This window comes from Balaenoptera borealis (assembly GCF_965194805.1).
Source record: "Balaenoptera borealis genome assembly, chromosome: 8".
Classification (NCBI taxonomy): Eukaryota; Metazoa; Chordata; class Mammalia; order Artiodactyla; family Balaenopteridae; genus Balaenoptera; species Balaenoptera borealis.
In genome coordinates this window covers 10,750,560-10,775,636 of record NC_138865.1, presented here as the reverse complement: position 1 = coordinate 10,775,636, position 25,077 = coordinate 10,750,560, and the positions used below count along the sequence as shown (strand labels likewise).

Here is a 25,077-nt window from a genome sequence, read left to right as displayed (position 1 = left end):
TATTGGCTTGGGGCCTGGGTTGGGGGGGCAGCCAGCAGTACCTTGGACTAAAACAAAGAATTTATATTACTTGGGGAGGGGTTGGCAAGCTAAGAGACCCAGGGCTGGGATAAGATCGTCCAAGCGTACTTGACAGAAGCACTTAGGTTTGAGGAAACTGTTAGGAACTGTCTTCTGAGATACACAGCGTCACACCTATATCTATGCCAGGGACTGTAACAGACTGACCTATAATAGTTGACTGGCATTTATCTATTGGTATTTTATGTAGACAAGTCATTTTCCCTCATTTAAAAAAAAATCTGTCTTAAGATTATGCTATTGCCGGAGCCAGGTTACCTGGTCCCAAATACCCGCTCTGTAACTTACTAGCTGTGCGACCTCTTGATACACCTCTCTCTGCCTCAGTTTTCTCATCTGTAAAATGGGAACAATAGTATACTTCACAGACTTGCTGGGGATTCAATGAACTCATGTTTGTGAAGAGCTTAGGATCCCCTCTAGATATTACAGTTGTCCTAGTGATGACTCAGTAAAGAGGAAAGAGGCAGGAGAGAGCTGGAGGGGCTGCATTTCTGAAGCCACGGCCTCAGAGAGAAGCCCAAGCCAGCATGTGGTGGCAGTGGAGGCTGGCTTCCTCCCCAGCATCATGGCCATTGGTTGGGCCCTCTCTATAGAAGGCACCTGGCTCTATTTGGGCCCAAACAACTACAACTTCTTCTGTCTTCTGTACCTGCTTCCTGTGCTCCCCCAGGAGCCTCTTTCGGACTGGAATTCAAACCATGGATGTCAAATACCTTCAGCTGGTGAAATTGGTGCTGCATCCTTTCTTGAGCCCGTTCGAACATGCCCTCGGCCACCTGCTGGTCCAGCCCTCTTCTGAGGACATCTTTCATTCTTTCACATGCTTTTTTGCCTGTGATCTGAGCTGCCTCTGGCAAAAATGATAGTCACAGTCACAGCACAGCAAGGACTTGCTTAGAGACCTTTAGCATCAGAAAGACAGACAAGCAAACAAGAACTTCCCTGGTGGCGCAGTGGTTAAGAATCTGCCTGCCAATGCAGGGGACACGGGTTCAAGCCCTGGTCCGGGAAGATCCCACATGCTGCAGAGCAACTAAGCCCATGTGCCACAACTACTGAGCCTGTGCTCTAGAGCCCACAAGCCACAATTACTGAAGCCCACACACCTAGAGCCCGTGCTCCGCAACAGGAGAAGCCACTGCCATGAGAAGCCCGTACACCACAATGAAGAATGGCCCCCGCTCACCGCAACTAGAGAAAGCCTGCACACAGCAACGAAGACCCAGCGCAGCCAAAAATAAATAAATAAATAAATTTATTTTAAAAATAAATTAAAAAACTAAAAAAGCACATTTAAAAAAAAAAGACAAGCAAACAAACTATACACACACACATATATATTATACATACCTACATACATACACTTATATATATTCATACATGTAGCACCATTTTCTACACCGTGGAAATAGAATAACATGACACAAAACACTAACTCAATATTTAGATCATTTTCATGTTGAAAATCTAATGAGTGAATTAAGCAGAAGCTTCCAAAATTCCAAACTCACCTGCCCACCCCAGAAAAAAAAACAGTGGGACCACCAAACCAAGAAAAAGCTGGAAAGTGAGTTTACAAATACTTAAAGAAAATAAGAATGAGAATTGGATAATGGATTTTATCGTTTAATTAGCTGAGATGCAGCACAGAGAGGAGAAGCCAGGTGTCTAGATAAAGGCTGGACAGAAAGAACTAGAAACACCCAGATGGAAACGGTTCATGGCTGACCTCTCCCCACACCCTTGCAATTGCTTGGTTTTAATCTGTAGACCAAGAGTGCTATGGGGACTTAGGACACAGGAGGACAAACACTTTGAAGGGCGAGCAGCAGACAAGGATGCCAAAGGAGCCGACAGACCCCGGAGGAGGCGGAAAAGTTACTCTCGGGGGCCCACCTTCGTAACAGGGCTTCAGGTCGTTCTGAACAGAGGTGCTGAGAGACTCATAAATCCTCCTCTTCTTTCTGAGGATGTGTCCCTCCAGGCCTCCCAGGATGGCGCTTATCTGAGAATCCACGTTAACCAAAAGCCATTTGTGACAATCCCTTAATAGAAGCAGGGCAGGGGTTCCCGTGTACGGCCACCGCCTCCTCTGCCCTGTATTATCGTTGGCTGTTCACACGTCTCCGCCACTGTGAACTCCTCACAAGCAGGAACTTTATCTGAAGCATTTTTATATCCCCAAGTGCTTCCCACAGTGCCGGGCACCTCAGAAAACTCAGTAACTATTTGCAGAGTTGAACTCGGGTGCGTGCAAGCTGCTGGGATGGGGCATTTGAGGGAGGGCGGGGGAGGCACAGGCGATTTCTCTAGTGTTACCCTGTAACTTGGGCTGGGCCTGTGCTGTGGACGGAATAGTCATGTTCCCCCAGATTCTTATGTTGAAATCTTAAACCCCAATGTGATAGCATTAGGAGGTGGGGCCTTTGGAGGTGATTAGGTCTTAAGGAGGGAACCCTCCCAATTGGGATGATTCCCCTTATAGACAAGACCCCAGAGAGCTCCTCTGCCCCGTCTGCCATGTAAGCACACAGCAAAAGGATGGCCACCCGTGAACCAGGAAGCAGGCCCAACCGGACACCAAATCTGCCTGCACCTTGATCTTATACTTCCAGCTTCCAGAACTGTGAGAAATAAATTTCTGCTGTTTATAAGTGCCCGGTCTATGGTATTTGTTACAGCAGCCCAAACAGACTAAGACAGCCTGGACTAAGAAAATGAGTCACAGACAAGAGTCTTGAGGACTCAAAACTGAAACATGATCTGCAAAAAAAGACACTTCTTTAAACTTCACCGCTGTGGATAATACTTCATGATACTGGCAAAAATGATAAAGAAGTCAGTGAGAATGTTACCAGTGGATTCAAATGTTTATACTTCTAAGGATTCTTTGAAGATTCTTCTTGGGAACTGGGTCTACTTGACAATCTCAGCGTTTACTGTTACTTGCTTCTCAGTGGGACAAAGCTTGCTACGTCTGTAGCAGACTCAGGACCGCTTCACTTTGCCCCATCCCACTATGTTCTGTATCCCACAGTGCCTGCTATAAGGTCCACCCAGACCCTGGACACTCCAGGAAAACAAGTGGGAAAAGACAGGCAACCTCCAAAATCCTGCTGGGAGGAAAACCACTACCCACCCTCGCTGCCCTCTTCTCTTTATAAGGATCTTACCTCCTGGATCAGGAAACTCTTTTTATAGCTATCATATTTCCAGCCATTTCTTATCCCAATTTCCGTCATCTTCTCCTGCAGAGAGTGCTTAAAAGCATCTATGTGGGGCATCAGAGCTGAACCATCAGTGGGCTTCCCAGACCTACAGGGGAAAGCACCATAAAATGTTAAGAGACAACGGTGGCTATTGTGGGGTTAAAACAAAGAGGAAACTAGCTGGTATTCTTTTACTCATTTTTAAGAGAAGGAGGACGAGATCTAACAGTTATAAAATTCCCATAATGAAGTCCGTGCAATGATGTCCATTTTACAGATGAGAAAGCTGAGGCTCAGAGACGGTAGCTAATGTGTTCAAAGTCGCACAGCTAGTGAGTAGCAGGGCCGGACCTTGGGCACTGATCTGTTTAACCTCAAAACTCATAGTCTTTCTGCTGCCCAGGTGTTCCCACTTGAAAGGGTGGGACGAACTACACCTTAAAAGATGGGTAAGATTTAGGGACGTGACAAGAAGGAGGAGGCGTTCTCCACAGGGACGACATAGTGAACTAGGTTTCAGGACATCCCAGGAATAAAAAGCATCAGGTGAGTAGAGGAGAGGGCAGAGGCTTGAAGTCCTAGCTCTCTACTTATGAGCCGGGTGACCCTGGGAAAACTATATGATTCCTCCGAATGGCAGTGTGTTCACTTGTAAGAAGACCAGAGCCACTTCAGAGGGTTATGGGGAGGGTGTGACGACAGGATGACTGCAAAGTGCTTAGCACAAGTTCCTGGTACATCTCAGTTGCTCTTTGCTGTCTGCAGGCTGGTTAAAGCCAGGGGTTGACACTGACAGGGGGGTGGGGAGAGATGGGAAAGGCCAGTTGGAAGCAGGTGGAATGTCTTGAAGGCCGTTCCAAGGAATTTGGAGTTTACCCTACAGATGTGTAAACAGGGATGGGTGAGAGTAGGTAGAATAGCAGGATTCCAAACAAATTTAAAGGAAGGTTGGGGGCACGGGGGTGGAGGTACTAAGTAAGAATCGAGCAAGGGTAGAATGGCTGGAACAGGAGAGGGTGGTAGGCCAGGTGAAATGCCAGGGGCAAAGGAGGGAGACTGGGGACAGGCTGGGGATTAGGAGAGACTGTTTCTGTGGATGGAGAAAAGGATTGGAGGTCAAGGAAGAAGGGAAGGACGGGGCGCTGTGAAGGTTCAAGCCCCCCACCCCACGCCATGTGTGAGCACGCTGTGTGTCAAAAGCCAGCAGAGCCACTGTGAGCCACTTTTCCTTTTCTCATTCAGGGAAATTTATGAAGGCCGTGTGTTTCCTTAACTCCACACTCTCCAACCAAAATACCCCTGTCCTGGGCTCAGATCTATTAGAAAATGGATCCCCGGTGCACGTAGGAGATATTTGAAAAATAATGGGAATCATAATATTAATCTGAAAGCAGCATCTCCAGCTGCACTCCAGGTCACCACGGGAAATTTTTAAGTAAACCAAACTAAGGGTTTTGTGTTTTGCCAAAGACTAAGTTTTCCTCCTCAAGTTGCAAGCTACTCTGGACCCTTCCAGATCCAAAGTACAAATTCTTAAAGATGAGCGTTCTTCGGATGTTTGTTCACAGAGGAACCAAGTGAAGGATCCTTTACCTAAAAATGACTCCAAACACGGGATCAATCTGTTCATAGATGGGCTGCGTGATGGCTTCGTTCAGATCTATTCTCCCAAGAGTCCTGGAGGCATAGATACCGTTTTTCAGGCAAACCGCTTTCAGAGTCTGGTGAAAACCCTGGTTTCCTCTACTCCTCTGGATAATTAAACAATAAGACAGTGGAGTTAGTAGGTGTCACCTAGAATTCACGGGATCAGAGTTGCACTGCCTTTGGCCAAACACCATCACCAAGAATCACAGGGAAGAGTAGAGACATGATCTTTCAATGTATTATTAAGCTACACAGAGAGGACAGCAGTCACACCTCAAGTTGGCGGGTGCCCCTGCCCTGGGTTCCCAAAGCATCCTCTGCTCTCTGCTTACATACAGCTTTGCATTTGTCTCTTTACTCATCAGGCTGCTAAACTGGACCATCAGCTGGTTAAGATGAGGCCCAATGTTTCATCCATCGTGATGTTCTCACCATCTGGTCCTGGTATAGGTCATGCTTGATAAGTATGTGCCAAATGAGCAGTTATTAAATGAAAATGTGCTCTGACTCTACCGCGAGTATGTGTTTTAGGTTTTCCAAGCACAGCCTCGATGTTTTACACTTTTTTTTTTTTCTAAAGACCACATTTTTTTTTTTGAGCTTGTATTTTTATTTATTTATTTATGGCTGTGTTGGGTCTTCATTTCTGTGCGAGGGCTTTCTCTAGTTGTGGCAAGTGGGGGCCTCTCACTATCGCGGCCTCTCTTGTTGCGTAGCACAAGCTCCAGATGCGCAGGCTCAGTAATTGTGGCTCAGGGGCCTAGTTGCTCCGCGGCATGTGGGATCTTCCCAGACCAGGGCTCGAACCCGTGTCCCCTGCATTGGCAGGCAGATTGTCAACCACTGCGCCACCAGGGTGTTTTACACTTTTTAAAAAATGTTTGATAAAATGTAACTTGATGTGTATATCTTTGTAATATTTTCTCCCAGAGACATAAACTCACACATCGGAAGAAAAAAATAATATGAAGCTAGAGCTATAAGAGACTTGACAAATTTTAGCCACATGGTGATTGATCCTCAGCAAAGAGAATAAAAACTACATTTGCACTGACTGAAATTTCAGTAGAGGCCTTTGTGATCATTAGTCAATGATATATGTTTTAAGGGAATATGTTTTAAGTGAATGGCCATGTAGCATGGTACAACTGGCATCATACTATCTCTATCTATCTATCCATATCTATCTTCCCATATCAATCTGTCTATCATCTATCTCTATTTTAATATTCTGCCAATTTTTGCTTAATATTATAACATGAGCATTTCCTGAATTCATTGTAAATACTTCCAAAAAATTATTTGAATAACCACGTAATGTCATATGGATGTATCATAATTCACTTTACCATTCTCATATGATTAGACATTTAGGCTATTGTTACCTAAAGATATGATGTTAGTATATACATGTCTGCCCAAATATCTGATCGCAAAGGCAAGTTGCTTATCAAATAGGAACACCCTGGGTTGTGCCCATAGCCACAGAGTAAAGAAGCCATTGAAGGGCTGAGGAGAGAGGGGACGGTTCCTGGGATGAAGCCCTGGTGACAGCCTGAAGGTGCCTGTTGCTGCTCCTTCCTCCACAAGCACACTGTCTCAGAGGACTGGTCCCCACCTCGTGCCTTCACCTTCTCAGCACCCACCCACTCATTCACCTTTTGTGATCTGGGATCTTCCACCATCGTATAGAAACCGTTCTCTCCAGGGTCACTTCGTTACCTATCGCTATGAAACAAATTACCCCAAACTTCATGGCTTAAACAACCACACGCATTTCTTATCTCTCATCCCTTAGAAACCCCATATAACTATTGAATAATTAAAAGATAAAACAACAATTTGTGTGCCAAGTGAGAGATTATAGGGTGCTTTCTTACTGTGTATCTAATTGATACTTACATCAGCCCTGTGAAATAGATTGGGCAAGTGTTTACCATCCCCATTTTATAGAAGAAAAATCCCAACGGGCTTAAGTGGGTTTAGGGCCTTGCCCAGGCCTACAGAGAGGATGTTTGGTGGGGCTGGCATTCAAAACAAGACCCTCGGATCCTAAATTCCAATTCTTTCTGCTGCACATGTACCCTTCCCTGCGTCCTCACAATGCACAAACAATTCACTCAATATGCTTTCTTGTGTGCAATTTTCACTCTCTCCTAATTTCTTGTAGCTCTTTATTTCTTTTAAAAGCAATGGAATAGTGAAAAAAGGTGGAGAATCAGGCAGGCCTCACCGAACATCACGGTTTTTCTTTTTAGAGGGTCACTCACCACCAGGCACGCCCCAAGGATCCGTCGGTAGGAACTCCTGGCACTTTGGACCCCTTCTTGCAGAGGCTGCACTATGTGGGCAAAGCACTGGTCAATGGCCTTCTCCAGCAGCTGTATCTCCTCTTCCACAAATCTCCGCAGGCCACTCACGTGCAAGTATTCGTTCTAGAGACAAGGACCATCAGGAGCATGAGGCCAGCCCCTACCTTAAGGCACCGTCTCCTCCAGCTCTGCTTGCTTTAAGTCTGTCACCAACACAGGATTTAGCTTGAGCAGATCACCCATGGTGGACCTCTCCCTGTCATCCCAATAAGGCATCCTTCAGGGCACAGACCTCCTTAAGCTTTGTGGGATTGGAGAATCAAACAAATATATCCTCCTGCAACTTTTCCTCGGGGTTAATCCATTAGGCTACTTGAAAGAGTAAATATTTTTAAACAATCCAATTGTCATTAAAAGAGATTTTTCCAATGACATCTGATTCAACAAATATTTATGAACTTTGTGCACAAAGCAGTTTTGGAGGATAGGGTTTGTCAAACTTTAACGTGCATAGAAATCACCAGAAGAGTTGGTTCAAACCCAAGGGCCTGGGATTCTACGTTGCTAGCAAGCCCCAGGTAATACTGATCTTCTGGACCCCACTTTAAATAAACAGCAAAGCTACAGGACCACAAAAATAAAGACTTGGTTCCTGCTTCAAAGGAGAATAGTCTAGTCAGGGAAGAAAATATCTCTTCAAATAATACAAGGGAGGGACCGCCAGGGGCAGCCTTGACCTCTAGGTTCCAAACTGGAAACTCTGTAGTGTCTGTCCACTGTACGAGAACCCCGGGGACCGCACGGTGCCTGACTGCAGTGGAAAGAAACCACACTCCTTAGCTCGTCACTTAAGGTCCTTCGTGGCCAGAACTCCATCAATTTCTCCAGCACCACCAGCTCTCTGTTTGCCCAAAAGGTCCTCCCGCATAGCTGCCCCTGAACTTGCTACCATTCCCCAAACGTGCCATCCTTTTGGTCCTTTGCATGTTCCCATGTTTGGTCCTTTGCATGTTCCCATGTTTGGTCCTTTGCATGGTCCTTTGCATGTTCCCATCCTTTGCTCTTCCCATGTTCTCATACTCCCAAAACTCAAAAGTCACTTCCCATGTGATGCTCTCCCTGACCCCCCGGGCAGAGTTGGGGCGCTCTTTCCTGGGCTCCCGTTGCATTTGGGACACCCCTGCTGTGCTATGTCTCTCTCAGGCCATGTGTCTCCTGCCCTGGGCCAGGACCTTGCTGGAGAGACAGACTCTGTTATTCATGTTTGTTTATTCCCAGGCGGGGCACGGAGAGCACGGTCCATAAACATTTCTGGGGTGAATGAGTGGCGTGGAGAAATGGCTGGATAATGTAGACTTTTAAAGTGTATTCCAAATTTGATGACAGAAATAGCTCTTGAATTGAGGTGTGACCTTACAGAGATGACTTAGCATCTCTGGATCGCAAGGGCATCGTCTGTGAAGTAAGTGAATGGGGCTGAATGATCCTGAAAACAGCCTCAAACTCCTATACCCTGAGTCTCAGAATAGAGGAGTTTTAGAAGTTTACGGAAACTATTCTGCTTCAGGCAAGCCCTGGGCAGTTTCAGAGTTTTCACTAGTTAGAATTCTATAAGCCATACTTTCTCCCCCAGAGTTCCCTCTAGATTCTTTGGAGTTTGTGGTGTCACTAGTGATCAAAATGAAAGAAGAAAAAAGTCATGAGAAGAAACTCCACGGGCAAGATTCCCACAAAGGCTCACTCTCAAAGAATCCTTGTTGAAGAAACAAAAGAATGATAAGAAGGGAAGGGGCTGGAAATAAAAGAGCAGTAAGAAAGGGAAAGGCTGGCATCTACTATGAATAAATGCAGGACTCATTCAACATTGAGATCGTCATAATCAACTTCCCATTGATTCTTAAAAATAAAGACTAGATCCCTGTTCATTTAAAATCACTAACTATCCAAACTCTAAAATTTTTGGTTTGAGTCACAATCTTAAAAAATGATGCGTCACATATATTTTTAGATTTGATTTTTTTTTCCAGAATGCAAAGCAACTGACAAACTCTTGCCTTCCAGCTTTCCATCAGAGAACTAAGACTGAGACCAGTATCTGAGGCCAAAGAATTTTGAGTAAGCCTGCTGGCAACTCCTTCTAAAAGGCTATCACAGAAGTGCGAGCCAGCCCCCTGCTCCGTGTCTTCTGTCGCCTGCAGTCTGGCTACAAGGAGGGACTGAGCCCCTACACGGGTTGCACCTCCATACCACGCTCCAACTTTGATTGCAAATTGCTTTGTCCCGGTGTTTATAAAATCAACCAACCACACACAGCACCACATCCGATTCGTTTTCCATCAGCACTTCCAAGAGCAATCTTTTGCTGGGCAGAGAGGCAACTTTCACCCCAAAGAATTTTGGGGGGAAGTTAGAGTGTCAAAACTTTCGCTAGTATTTCAGAGGACAAAAGTCAAATTGGAAAATCTCAGATTCCAGGAGGGTTTCTTTTTTCTTACACAGAACTAGACCCAAACAAGGAATAAGAAATACAATGAAAAAGACGGTGAATCTTGCTCTATATGGCACTTTTAATTTCTAAAATGTGGACATTTGACTGACACTGCGTGGACCATCAAGAGTTGACATTGCTGGGGCTTCCCTGGTGGCACGGTGGTTGGGAATCTGCCTGCCAATGCAGGGGACACGGGTTCGAGCCCTGGTCTGGGAAGATCCCACACGCCGTGGAGCAACTAAGCCCGTGCACCACAACTACTGAGCCTGTGCTCTAGAGCCCTCGAGCCACAACTACTGAAGCCACATGCCACAACTACTGAAGCTCGCGTGCCTAGAGCCCGTGCTCCGCAACAAGAGAAGACACCTCAATGAGAAGCCCGCACACTGCAACAAAGAGTAGCCCCCGCTCGCTGCAACTAGAGAAAACCCCCGCACAGCAACGAAGACCCAATGCATCCAAAAACAAATTAATTAATTAAAAATAAAAGAGTTGACATTGCTTACTTTTCACACTGAAGTCAGGTCCCCACCAGCTGCCTCTGCTCATCACTCCACAGGGCCCTCCCAGGTTCACTCTCCCACGTTCTCTGGACCAGCCCTACTGGTACATTTCTCTCCCCTTTCCCTATTGTGCATAACAAGAAGTCAGACAGCTTGGCTGTGCAAATCTGATAGCTGACAGCAAGCGTGGAAATAAAGAAATACCAACCAAATGAGAACACACAAAGGCTGTTAACTTAGAGCTTGCTATAGCAAGAGTCCGTGGCCATCACTTGCGTTTGGCAGACACTCAAAGGCAAGCAGAGGGATGGGAGTGCTTCTGGTGCCCTGATCAGAGGCCCCTGGCATGGGGCAGCCGTAGGTGGAGACCTTGAAGCAGGGATCCTACGTGATTCATGAGGATGCATATTTATCTTTTCTTGATTGGTCCTCAGTTGGAAGCAGGGATAAAGATTAGGGAAGCCCATGAGCTAACAAGGCTGTCTGTGATGAGAGTTTCACGGGCAGCCGATTATAGTGAGGATGTGTGTGATCAGAATAATGCAGCCTGCTGGGAGACTGTCATTTGCAGAATTAAAGGCAATGCAATCGTTGCTAAAGGGTTTAGTTTGGACGGGCGATGTAATCTTCCAGCCATACTTCTGTCATCTGAATTTGATGGGTTGTTTTTGTGTGTTTCAGCTTGTTTAAATTTTTTTTTCTGTTTTGTAAGAAGCCATTGCTCATATTTTAAAACACCTAAGAGAAATGGCAATCTCTTTGCCATAAAATATGGATGATGGTTAAAAAAAAAAGGATAAAGGAAGCTGTCAGTCATTAACAAAGGTCTGGCCATTTGGGGCTGATTGTTACAGAAGTTATTGTTTAGCTTCTTAGATTGTTACTAGAGATAGCAGTCTAACTTCCTACAAGTTTTAGAGCAGGCTGGCTTCCTGAGCTGTTCGTTGTAGATGGGGGGGTGGTTTCCTAAGCAGTTTGCTGCAGGCTGTGGGTCAGAGTTCTGTTTTTATATGTGCTTGTCTGTTTGTATTTTCATTCCCTCACAAGGAAACAATGCAGTTGGTGATTGATTCCAGCAACAAAGTTTTCTCCCAAACTCTCCCAAACCTCGAATTTAGCAGCTTATCCCTCTTATCTTAGGGTAAAAAAAATTCATCCATCAAAAAGATAACTTTGTCCACTACTATGAAAAAAGTCATTTTTAACTGGTTATTCAGAAGACCTGCATTCTAGACCATGAAGATAATATCTCTCTGCTGAAAGGCCCTCTTCTTTTCCTTCCTCTCACATTATATAACCACGCTGCTCTGAGTTTGAGATTCTGACAGCACCAGGCCACGCAGGAAGTCCACAGGCAGAAGAAAGTTTTTTGGACTGTATGTGCACACATGCCTCTTTAGGATAACCAAGAACTGACATATTCCAGTAGAAGCAGACAAATCCCTCCTACCATTAAACACATTCTACCTGATTCAAGTCTCAGGAGAGGCAAAAGTGACTATTTTTACCTTTTCCTCTCAGCCCATCTGTCCTAGGTAAAACATTATTTCTTTTTTTCTCTTTTACTCAAAGGTTACAATGTTATCCCTCGAATTATCTCTCTGCTTGCTCTCTTTAGATTCTCTGAGCTTAGGGTCTTCCTCTGATGAGAAAAGAAAGATTACGGTGAGTTAATTTTCTAACTTGGTAAGAGGGAGCATTCTGCCCAGGCCGGGAGGCAGAGGACACACAGCCCAGGGGTCTTCCTACCGGCAGGTTGTCCGTGCAGCTGAAACTGTCTGTGAGGAGCAAGAGGCCAAAAGCTTCAGTGACATACTTGGTCGCCATCCTCCTCTTCTTATCCAAGAGCCTCCTCCTGATATATTCTCTTAACTTGGGGATTTCTGGAATTCACAGGCAGCACAAACAATTTGAAAAGGCCAGAGCTGGTAGGAAATAGAATTCTTAAAAATTAACAGATCAGGCTGGCAGTCTGAATTAACTTCCGCTGAGGTCCTATGCGGGTGGGTTGCTCACTAAACCAACCTATCTGTTTTCCCCGGTCTAGGATCAGCAACTATGGATGGTAGATCAGCAGTGATGCATGCTAATTTTATTCAGTGGTAGAAAACAAACTCTGTGGAAAAGATCAGGCTGGTTAAAAAAACGGGCACTTCCCTCTGGACGGTACTTACCTGGATAGTATATAGAACCGGGGGCTCACATTTCTAGAGCCTCAGCCATTTGGTCCTGCTAGACTTTTCTATCTATATCAAATAACCATTAACATCAAAATAGCTCATGCTTGCTGTAGACAGGGTAGGACCTCTGACAAGTGCAATTCCAGATTAGACACGTATCTTAGTCCGAATCCTCTGTTAGTCGGAAGATAACAGATGTCATGCTAATTTCTCCCCATTATCCCTGTAAGTGGAAATGTTTCTATATTATTCCTTGCCTGTGCCGTGCTGATTATTTCTTTGATATCCTTGTTCAAGCAGTTCCCCATTTCTGGCAACTTTTCACATCTTCTGCTCCTTAATCACCTTTGACACTCATCCATGTCTAGTGACATATAGGCCCATTTTAAACCATTTTCAGCTGAGATCAAGGTCAAGCTCAGATCCTGCCTCCTCACCCAGCTTTCCTTCAGTAATCCAGTCACACAGGTCCTGGGTTCTCTGAATTTCTGCTGTACTCAGAGCACCATAGAACTAGCCTCATTTTTACTTTGATTTTTGCACCTGGCTTCGTATAGTAAGTCCCCTACTTACGAAACTTCACGTTGCAAACTTTCAAAGATGCGAATGTGCATCTGGTTCCAGCAAGGAACCAGAACCTGCGCCATCAACGTCAGGCGTGAGTGACATTGCAGCTTGCTCTCCATCTCCTATTGCTGACGATCCTTCAGCTCTACCATCTCCCACCTCCTCTCCCTCCTCCAGTCAGTAACTCTTCTTGCCTGTTCACTCTATGCCAGCCCCTGGATGCCACCTGTTGTTCTGTACTACTGTACTTTTCAAGGTACTGCACTGTAAGATTACATATGTTTTCTTTATTCTTTGTGTTTGTTTTTTATGTATTATTTGTGTGAAGAGTATTATAAACCTATTATAGTACAGTACTATATAGCCGATTGTGTTAGCTGGGTACCTAGGCTAATTTTGTGGGACTTACGAACAAATTGGACTTACGAACGTGCTCTCGGAATGGAACTCGTTCGTATGTAGGGGACTTACTGTATAAGCTCTTCATGTAAATTTCAAGTTCTCTGAAGAAAGGAGCCATGTTCTCTAACCCCACACCCCCCCCAAAGAAAAAGCATGCCATGGATGCTATTTCTACCTGTCCCTGGGTGAGCAAGGACTCTCAAGGCAAACACTAAGGAAATGACAACTCATCGTAAGATTTGGAGGAGAAAGGAATTGTGGTCTCAGGCACCACAACAATGCAGAGAGAAACACGCATGTAGTTGCTCATAGGTATAGAAACTGTGGCAAACTAGAAGTGTGGCACAGAAGGTTCTAGAACGGGAAATTCAGAGTGCCAAGCTTAATCCTGAGAATTGGAGTGATTGAGATGAAAATACATATACGTATAAATTACCGGTTTCCTCCTCGGTGAGGAGAGCCTGCTGCCAGTACTCCTGGGCGCTGACCGTGTACACCAGCTCTGAGTCTTCCAGAACCCTGGAGTCAGCTGGCAGTTTTCTCTGAAGTGAGAGAGGCACACAGAGAACAGAATAACTCAACCGCCGCAAAGGCAACCATGCACACGCTCCACAAGAGCCTTCAGCAAACTTTAGCTCATTCGCTTTCAGTTCTGCACAAGCCCTGTAAGGAACAAGCAATAGTCCCAGTGTCAAATGACCTCACAAGGTCAGAGGTTGTGAGGACACTGTTGCAGAGATTCTCTTGGGAGTGAAAAAAATAGCAATTCTAGAAGGAAATGTGTAGAGAAAATAGTTCAAAAGTGTATTTAACCTTAAAAAACTAAAGATAGAGTTACCATAGGATCCAGCAATCCCACTCCTGGGCATATATCCGGAGAAAACTGTAATTCCAAAAGATACATGCACCCCTATGTTCATAGCAGCACTATTTACAATAGCCAAGATGTGGAAGCAACCTAAATGTCCATCGACAGATGAATGGATAAAGAAGATGTGGTATATATACAATGGAATACTACTCAGCCATAAAAAAGAATGAAATAATGCCATTTGCAGCAACATGGATGGACTTGGAGGGCATTATGCTACGTGAAATAAGTCAGACAGAGAAAAACAAATACCATATGATATCATTTATTTGTGAAATCTTAAAAAAATGATGCAAATGAACTTATTTACAAAACAGAAATAGACTCACAGACATAGAATACAGACTTACAGTTACTAAAGGGGATAGTGGGGGGGGGGAGATAAATTAGGAGTTTGAGACTAACATATACACATTGCTATATATAAAATAGGTAAACAACAAGGACCTACTGTATAGCACAGGGAACTATAGTCAATATCTTGTAATAACCTATAAAGGAAAAGAATCTGAAAAAGATTAGATAGATAGACAGATAGATATAGATATTATAACTGAATCACTTTGCTGTACACTTGAAACTAACACATCATCAATTAACTGTACCTCAATTTTTTAAAAAGGTATACTTAAATGGTCAGAGGGGGGAAAGTACCAGGATCCGTTTTGGAAAAAGAAGCACAACCCTGACAAAGGCAGTGATGGGCAGGAGCCAGCTTGGACCAGCTCCTGAGCCTCCATCGTACACAGCTCCTCCCGACTCCGCCCTCAGCACCAGCACATCGGTAGCTTGAAACTGGCAAGGGAGCATTTACACCACAGGAATCGGCAAATGCTACAAATTGGGCCTTTTTTGTTTTTTAAACAGAGAGCTGACTGTTAAAACGTTTATCAATTTATCAACACAACACAACACTGGGCAAAGGTCCTATAAAAGTGCAAGTTTCTTAACTGGGTGGTTAGTCATCCTACACATTTAAATGCAGAGTAATGTTTAAGCAAATGATGGTTTTAAATGTCAAGGAATTAAGAATCATATGAGAAATTTTTTATAATTAGAAAAACATCACCACAGAGAAGTCATGCTAGAATGACACATAAATGATGTTTCATAATACTTCATTCTTCTCACTTAAAAGAGAAAAGCCATAAAGAGTATGCATGTGTGTGCATGGGTATATGGGGGTGGTAGAACACAGTAGGGAGTTGTCAACCTTCTTCTGATGCAAAGATATAAAAAAGCTGAGTGAGTGGTCCACTGGGAGAGGCAAGAAGCTGCATCTCTGGCAAGTTGTGGGCCCATCTAGTCAAGGCTGGAATAGAGATGCTAGAAGCCCCACACTCTAGTCAGGACTAAAGTTATATAAAGGAGCTGCCAAGATTATTATTTTTTTCCCTGTTTGATAGAGTTTTGACTCTAGGAAAATGTTTAGGGAAAGTTGACCCCACTTTCTACTGGGAGATAAAACTAATGTGGAATTAAATGTTAGTAGAGTTTTAAAATAGTTGAAAGGAGTATTCCTAGCTTTACCCAGGTGTTTGCATTATTTAAAATTTTGCTCTAAATTTTGTATATCTTTTCTAAAAATTATTGAAGATTAGTTGACACTTCTGCTTGTTATTGTAATCCAAAGAAATATTTTTATAGTGTCAACGGGTTGACTACAGTAGCAGGTTCCATATTATTGCTAAAGAGAAGTAGAAACAGTTACAGTTGGAGGGTAGGATCCAAGAGCTAAGTAGATGCTCATCAGATTATCCTATAGAAAGATGAGCCACTGTTATCATTTACACACATGGTTTTTAATAACTATATATAGTATAATGTATTAAGTTTGTAAGAAGATATTGTATATAAGAAAGGAGAAAACCTGGAAGCTCAAAATAGAAGTGACACAAGATGGAAGCAGAATCAAAACGCATATAGTAAAGTTGGAGTTAGATTGAAATCAGGAATATAATTTGTAACCCCATTTTTAAAAAAATTTTATACAATTTTTAAAGGTTACTTTTCATTTACAGTTATTACAAAATATCGGCTATATTCCCCATGTTGAGCCTATCTTACACCCAATAGTTTCTACCTCTCACTCTTCCACCCCTATTTTGCCCCTCCCCCCCCGCACTGGTAACCTCTAGTTTGTTCTCTATATCTGAGTCTGCATCTTTTGTGTTATATTCAATAGTTTGTTGTATTTTTCAGATTCCATATATAAGCCATTATCATACAGTATTTATCTTTCTCTGACTTATTTCACTTAGCATAATGCCCCCCAAGTCCATCCATGTTGCTGCAAATGGCAAAATCTCATTCTTTTTTATGGCTGAGTAGTATTCCATTGTATGTATGTATGTGTGTGTATATATCTATCTATCTATTTATCTACATATATATATTATATATATACACTGCAACTTCTTTATCCATTCATCTGTTGATGGATACTTACGTTGTTTCTATGTCTCAGCAATTGTAAATAATGCTGCTATGAACATTGGGGTGCATGTATCTTTTTGAATTAGTTGTAACCGCATTTTTTAAAAATCTGTGTTTTCTAGCTTTGTCAATAAAATGACTTTGTAGTGATATCACCCTGTCCACTTCTTTTACTTGTATGAATTAGTTGATATGCACCTCTTGCACCCCAACTTTTATTTTTAATATTATTCTCTGCTAAAAGAAACCCAAGTTTCTTTGATAGTAATAGTTCCATGCCTTGGGGCAGGGAAAAAGAAAATGGGCCTGAATATGTTCTTGTTGTCAGAGAGGAAAGATTTTTTTTTTTAATGTCTGGGTAATGCTAAAAGGAGCCAGCTTAAATTAAAGGCTCCCATTGGCCAAGATGTGAACTTGAACGTCAAAAAGAACACAGTAATTCTGTGAAAAGCCATGAGTTCATTATAATCCTCAAACTGAGTAAAATAATAAGGTATTATGAAGTAATAAGCTCTATCTCTATCTATCTATCTATCTATCTATCGGTCTCTGCCCTGAGTTCCCAGCACAGGGCTCCTAAACTCCTTATAAATAGGGGGTTTCATTCTAACACTGAGTCTTTGGTCCCAGTTCCCAGCACAGAGCTCCCAAATCCCTTGGAATTTCTACCCCCCACCCCCATTCTCCAGAGAGGGGAGAGGAGCTGGAGCTGGAGTTAATAATTGATCATGTCTGTCTGATGAAGCTCCATAAAATCCCAGTAGTGTGGGGTTCAGAGAGCTTCCAGGTTGTGAGCACATCCACATTCTGGGAGAGCGAAACACCCCAGTTCCATGGGGACAGAAGCTCCTGCGCTGGGGACCCTCCCAGACCTCGCCCTATGTATCTCTTCATCTGGCTGTTCATCTCTTATCATATCCTTTATTATATAGTAAACTGGTAAATGTGAGTGTTTCACTGTGAGTTCTGTGAGCTGTTCTAGCAAATAACCCAACGCAAGGGAGAGGAGGTCATGGGAACCAATTTGTAGCCAAGTCAGGCAGAGTTGTGGGTAACCTGGGGACCTACTTCTTGCAATACATATCTGAAGTAGGGGGCAGTCTTGTGGGACTAAACCCTTAACCTGTGGGATCTGACACTATCTCCAGGTAGACAATGTCAAATTGAGTTAAATTGTAAGGTGCCCAGCTGGTGTCAGAATTGCTTAGTGTGAAGAAAACTCCCACGCATCTGGTGTCAGAAGTGTGAGTGCGGTAGTCATGTGCGAGTGAAGGAGAGGGGCACTGGAGCAGTAGCATAGGTTTTCTTTACAGGTTTGCTAAAGCAAAGGCAAAATGCTGTATAATAATCAGCTCAAAAGACATGCCTGAGAACATCAAAACCCAGCTTTCTTTTACCTGCCACATACAGTTAGTCGTCCAGACATATGGATCTGAACCCCCTATTAGTTCTTGAATGCATCTCCTCTACTTTATTTCTATGGTTACTGCCTAGTTCAGGCTCTTATCACTTCTTTTTTTTTGTCTACGTTGGGTCTTTGTTGTTGTGCGCGGGCTTTCTCTAGTTGCGGTGAGCGGGGGCTACTCTTCGTTGCGGTGCACGGGCTTCTCATCGCGGTGGCTTCTCTTGTTGTGGAGCATGGGCTCTAGGCATGTGGGCTTCAGTAGTTGTGGCACGTGGGCTCAGTAGTTGTGGCTCACGGGCTCTAGAGCACAGGCTCAGTAGTTGTGGCGCACGGGCTTAGTTGCTGTGTGGCACGTGGGATCTTCCCAGAGGGCTCAGACCCATGTCCCCTGCATTGGCAGATAGATTCTTAACCACTGCACCACCAGGGAAGCCCTATCACTTCTTCTTTTTTAAACACCACCTAGGTTACAGAAAAAGCCTCCCAGCTGGTCTTTCTACATCCAGTCTTCACCAGCCCCTCTCCCCACCATCCATTCTCCATATTCCTGAGAAAATCACCTTTCTAAGATGCATAATATTTCCAAATTGAAATCAATAAGTGTAGTCCCAGGAGCCTGAAATTTTTCTTACAATATTTTTCTTAATTTTCATTTTTATAATTAAAAAAATAAGCATAGACATCTCTATGAGTGGCTACCCTATAATCAACTTCTGCCTCATATTTTCTATGATCAAAATTAAATTTGCTCCAAATGAAGGTCTGCAGTACAAATAAAGGTCTCACAATAATTCAAACTGAAAAGAAGTGGTTGGAGAATGAAGGCGTTACCTAGCCATCAGAGGTGTAGGTGTGCAGACCTAAAAGAACTTGTGCCATAAGAATCAGAACCACAGTCACCCTGCAAGCTGATGTATTGTTGCCCAGACCCTATCTTGTACATACCAATTGCCACATTTTTTAGCAATAAATATAATTGTAAATTGTGTATTGAGGTATTTTATGTTTCTGCTTCCAGAAACAATATAATTAGGTCTTAATAAAATGCATATTTCTTTAATGCCAAAAAGAACAGTTAAAGAGAATAAGAACAGCTTTACTGATTTATTGCCTCATTAAAATCAACATTCAAGAATTGCTCGGTAGAAGACTTTGGCTTGAGTATGAGGTCTGATTATTCTGAATTAGAAACAAAAGCCCTGAAATTTCCAATTCCACATTGTACGCCAGACATTTTCTGCATCAATATAATTGAAGTCAAAATACAGAAAGCAATTAAATATAGAACTGGACGTAAGGCCATGTGTTTTTACTGTTAAATCCAACACTGAAGATTTAGTTTCAGCAAAACCATCCCTTCTATCACATTATACTAAGTGTGATATAACACTTAAGTTGTTCTGTCTATATTTTATCTTCAAGTTGGTTTCAGTTTTATAGTTGCATAAGACTATTACAGGAAGGAGTTTTATGTTTGTACCTCTTTTAGTGACAGCATAATAAAAATAACTTAAGAAACAGCAAGATTCCCACAGAACAATTACTCAAGCTTTAAAAATAGAGTTCAGGGCTTTTCTCCCAACACTCCTGCATATGCCCCTTGCTGAGCTATTCAAAACTACTTGCCTATAATTCACCAAGCGTGGCAGTTTTTTTCAACTATGTTCTTCCTTCTGTATCAAACACATTTTCTCTGACTTCTTCACCTCACTCAAGACTACTGGTTCTTTAAAATTCTGCTGAAGAGGCTGAGAAGTTTTCCCTGAACTTCTCCTCAACACCGCCTCCCCCCGCTGCCCGTGTGACTGGGGCATCCTTCCTCTGTGTTCCCCCAGCCCCGCTGCATCCCTCTAGCCAAGCACCCTTCAACCTGCACTGTGATTCCTGATTTTATCTGCACATAGTTCTCAGTAGACCATATGCTCATTCAATCCTTCCAACAATCACAGGCAGTACATATTATTATTCTCCCATTTTACAGATGAGAAAATGGAAGCTCAGAGAGATACGGTAATTTGCCTAAGGTCACAAAGTAATTAATCAGCAGGACTTAGTTGTCTACTCCAAAGCTTCTGCCCTCGCTACCGCACAAGACCAAATAGGTGTTTCTCAAAATCGGAGTGGTTGAAAAGCAGAAAAATGCATAGGAGAATCTGTTAACTTACCTTTAGTTTTTCCTTGAGAACTTTATTCCTTTGTAGCTTTATCATTTCATTTCTTTCTAAAACAGCCTCTCGCTGACTTTGAATAGCTTGCTGGATTGTGAAAAGAAATAAAAGCATGGCAAAGAGTCTAGGGTTATCAAGAGTGATAAAGGGATAAGATGCACATTTTGGGGGCAGCTCTTCATCTGGCCCAGACAAATGTGCATGTGTTCGAATCATATAATACTAATCATAAAAAGTATTATTTAAGAATAACGAGTCCAAACTCATCAAGATGTTTACATTAAATGTGTGTAATTTTTTGTCTATCAATTATATCTCAATTGAGCTTTAAAAAAGAAAGAAAAGAAAAAATAACTAGTCCATACTTACACTTCCCACTTGTCTTTCCCTGAAATGAGAAATGTAACAGTTATTTATCTCATGATGTGTCACAGCAGTCTTGACTTTCCCTGAAAGCAGCATATACTGTCATGCCTTTATGCCTCTCCCTAAGCTCTTTCTTCAGTCCAAATGCTCTGACCCACCTCCAGTGTCCATTTGAAAAAAGTATCTTAATTTCTCAATATTTTGTCATCAGTGGAATTTTCTGTGACCTCACCACCTGGCCCAGTCAAAATGCAGCCCTCACTCTCCGAGGTCCCATGGTACTTTACTTGTCACTCTCATATAACCTTTCATCCTCTTTTAAGACAGTGACCTCAGCGACTAAGCAAGATGCCTCTCTGAATCTGCTGCCCCTACCACAGTGTTCAATAAACATTTAATAAATTCAACTGTTTTATGTTCAGTTTTAGAGCTGGCATTGGAAAGGGAGCACTTGAGATACTATTCTGTGGGAGGGAGTGGAGTGAATGGAATTGCAGGGAAAAAAATAATGGAGCTGAAATTCCAACTTAGACCATGAAAGCAAGAAGTTGGGGGAAGAGTCTTAGTCTGTTTCTTCACTGAGGAATTTTTTCTCTGCTTAGTTAGTTCCTGGAGACAGTAGACTCAAGTGGGGGGGGATACGGCAGAGGGGACAGGTGGAGAAGCTTTTGTTAGAGCAGAGAAACGCTGGCAAGGGTAGAGCCCGTGACCATGTGTCCCATGTCCCCGGAACAGACCAGTGTATACCTGCCGATCCTCTGTAAAGATTAATAACAACCCCTTTCACTTTCAGAGTGTCCCAACGTGGAAGACAAGTTCCAGTTCTCCTAGTTACAGGGGGAACAGACATGTGCATGGAAATCAACATATATTAACATCTATTAAGCTCTAAAATGCTTACCTTTCATTATTTTTTGTTAGAGTATGACTCTAAGAATGCTTTTACTTTGGGCCAAGCTCTGAAACTTTGAGAACCTTGCTCCTCATGGGTTTAAAATCTCAGGAGGAGACAAATCTGAAACAGAATCTTGACACTTCAAAGCGGTACCGGGCCAGACGGTGTTATAGGAAGTGCCCACTAGCTGTGGGGCGTCTACACTTCCCATATCTGGGGAGACGGGCAGGCCCACCACTCTGTAAAATGCCAGGAGCTGCTCCTTGCATCTCAGACACCTGAGTGGCGCCCCTGGAGCTGTGTAGAGCACAGCCTGTTGGGTGTTAAGCAGCTGCTCTGGAAGATTCCCAAGACAACATACCCAAGGGTCCTGATGTCCCAGGAAGTCACCCAGCCTTCTCTTTTATCCCCAGTGGTCACTTCCCTGAGTCCGCAATGCCCATGAGTCAAAGCTCTGTTGTTACCGTAGTTATGGCAGTCAGGACCCATGGAGGAAAGCCCGCATCCCTGTAAGCCCAGCACCGTACCTTAGATATTCCGGCAAGTGGAGCTTGTCGGTCTTGGTGACCACCAGGGCCACGTCCCTGCAGAACCCCCTTTGGCAGGCTTTGATGCTCTCATTCAGAAGGTCTTCATGGGCTCTCCCTCCAGAAACTCTTTCAATGTCACTGATCAGCCAGATCACTGAGCATTTATCAATGGTCTGTGAAACATGACCACAGCATGTTTAAGAGCATGAATGGTGCCTCAGTTGTAGAGCATGTGCTTCCTTAATGTACCATGTCTGTCCTTGATGCTCTGCCCCGACTCTCTCTCCAACCCCACCTCTCAACCCTCCCCACCACATTCTTTTAGGCACCAGCCATATGAGCTTCTTACACTTCCTGGGATGTAAATTGCTCATCTATCTCTTGGGGCCTTTGCCCTTTCCGTGCCTCTGCTTGACCTCCATTTGCCATCTGAGACTGCCAAGGGCCACGTGAGGCTAGGTTGGCTACCCCCCACCTCTGCATCCCACAACACCTGGACTTACCTGCCACAGTACTTCTCAGGCAGAACTATTGTACAGGGTCGGCACTCTATACCCCTCTCCCCCTCTTCACCCAGACTGTGAGGTACCAGATGGGAAGGGGCTGCACCTTTCAGCTTGGAATCCACATCACCTCAAGCACAGTACTTGGCCCATAGTAGAGGCTTCAGAGATGTTTGTGGCAGTAGTCATTGATAGAATTCAAGAAATCAGACCTCCAGTTCCAGATCCATCACGGGCTTGATTTACCTCAGCTGTCCTCTAGGGAAAATTATTGTTCTTCCAGAACTAGTCCTGGTCATGCATCTACCCCAAAGCTGTCACCACAGGGCATCATTTTCACGTCTGGCTGCCCCTGAATATTCAGCATACTACCACCAGGTGGCAGCAGGGAGCCAGAAACCGTGTGATTCAAGTGGCAAAGGCCAATGAACCTGAAATTGCAACCTACTGATTGAACACATATGTATTGCTTTAGCTAATATGCAACTTTCATGTGACAAGCAATAGTGTGTTGCCTTGTGCCATTTCTCTGACTGTATTGTTTCACTCATCTTATCTCGCCATATAAATGAAAAGCTGGTCCAACATCAAGACTGAGTTTGTTTATGGTTCCTCAGAACAGGACTTTGTACAAAAAGCTGTGACAAGTTTGTGCAAAGAATTCGCTGGCCCCAAAATGTCAAAAGAGCTGAGGCTGAGAAAGCTTGATCTAGAGCAGGGGGTTTCAAACATGTTTTTAATGGTGGAGCCTTTTTCAAATGAAATCTTAGGAAGAATTCCAATTGCCAAACTTGATTTTTGAAAATAGAACTGCTATAGTTGAATTGGGGGTGGAGGGTTTGGAGTCCCCACCTGCTCTGTGTCCCGCACCCTCTGCCCGTGAACCCCTTGGCTTCACGGATCATTGTTATGAAAGCATCCATCTCAAGAGTCAAACAAACTTCATTGTTTTATAAAGAAGGTACATAACAGGCCCCGAGAGGCAAAGGATCAGCTTAAGGCCACACAACTATGGATCCTGAACTTCCTCCCCTACATGGACGGATTCAAATTCGGGCAGGAAAATAAAACCAATCACTCCCTCCCGCTTCCCAAATTATAACCAATTTAGGGATGCTTCAGACTGTTCCATCAGGCTGTGGAAGCTGAAGCTCCCCCTCTAGGGCAGGGCCTCTTTCACTTTTATATTCCCCTGGTCCTGGTAAACTACAGATGCTTAATAAATGTTTATTAAAAGAGAAGAGAACTGCAATCATAAAGGTTGCAGTGGTTAAATTTCAGGCCCTACACAAAGCTCCCGACTGCCAGGATTTGGTAAAATTAGAGTCACAGAAAACACCGGAAAAAAGCCGATCTATAAGACAAGAGCCACTGGATTTGGGAGTGGGTAGGATGGCCCCTGCCTTCGCCGCCCTCCTCCCTTCCCACAGTGAGAATGGGCCTCCAAGAGGTCAGGTGACTCAGGCAGCACGGGGACGTCTGAGCTCTTAATGGTTTTAGTTTAGGGACGGTACTGCTGGGCAGCTGGGGAGGTGGGGGGGAGGCATCGTGTTCTGTTCTCCCTGGAAGGAGGGGACTCTTTAGTAACTTCTCATGAGGGGATATCACAAAACCACAAGCGTGGAGGGGAGCGGCGACGAAGTGCAGAGCACGCTGGGAACCATCACTTCGCTTCAGCCCAACCTCCTCAGAGTTCCTCTGTTCCGAGCGGCCTTTGATAAGCTGCCCAGTGTATCTGAACCGGCAGCAGCCTCGGCTCCATCCTGTGAGAGAGGCCGGCCACCTGCTCAGGCTGTCGCCCCCTGGGACTGGCCTGGAACTAGAGGAGGTTGGCGATTCCACTCCAAGAGCTGAAACCCTGCGGAAACAAAGGCTCTCCCGGCCAGGCCTGAGCAGACCACCAAGGGTGAAGGATGCTGGGACTGCCTCCACCTTAAAGAACTGTTAGGGGATGTCCTGGGGGGTGAGAGACAGAGCCTCAGCTGGGAAGGCGGGAACCTGCTCTCTGGTTCAAACTCTGCCGCTCAGTAGATGTGTGGTCTTGGGCAAATGACTTCCCATCTCTGAGCCTTCATTTCCTTATCTGTAAAATCAGGGCACAGGCTGATTATCTGTAAGCTGTCATCCTGATCTTTATTGGAAACCACAGTCACAAAGCTCCCCCAGCCCACAGTCATTCATTTAGCACAAATCTGCTGAATTTAAAGTCTACATATAACAGAGAAGCAGTGGGCCTGCAGTGAGTTTTTTGGCAGCCACTGCACTGATCATGACTCACAGACACTGGCCCTCCTTCCCAGTCCCTTCTGGCTCTGGTCCTGTGCCCCGTGTTCCCTCCCACCCTGCACTCCTGAGCTCCTTCTAAGACACCCTTTCCTTCTCTATCACTCACCCGAGTCCCTCTTGTCCTTCGAACTTCCCCAGGAAGCATGGTATTAAAGCCCACCCCACTTTTCCCAGGCTTGGCTTCTACGCCTCTCTCCATCCTTCCCCCTTGCCCTCCACCCT

At 44.1% G+C, this 25,077-nt stretch overlaps 1 protein-coding gene across 1 annotated transcript in view; it reads right to left on the bottom strand.

Annotated features, from left to right (window-relative positions):
- Nucleotides 1–25,077, bottom strand: part of NUGGC (nuclear GTPase, germinal center associated) — a 65,788-nt gene that overhangs the window by 17,063 nt on the left and 23,648 nt on the right. Inside the window, exons 9-18 of the mRNA XM_082402775.1 lie at nt 22,064–22,239; nt 20,645–20,663; nt 20,273–20,362; nt 13,832–13,937; nt 11,996–12,129; nt 7,211–7,375; nt 4,887–5,044; nt 3,258–3,399; nt 1,981–2,089; nt 798–934 (exon numbers count right to left, since the gene is read on the bottom strand). Coding sequence (XP_082258901.1) covers nt 798–934; nt 1,981–2,089; nt 3,258–3,399; nt 4,887–5,044; nt 7,211–7,375; nt 11,996–12,129; nt 13,832–13,937; nt 20,273–20,362; nt 20,645–20,663; nt 22,064–22,239 — 1,236 coding nt within the window. The remainder of the gene's footprint in view (nt 1–797; nt 935–1,980; nt 2,090–3,257; nt 3,400–4,886; nt 5,045–7,210; nt 7,376–11,995; nt 12,130–13,831; nt 13,938–20,272; nt 20,363–20,644; nt 20,664–22,063; nt 22,240–25,077) is intronic.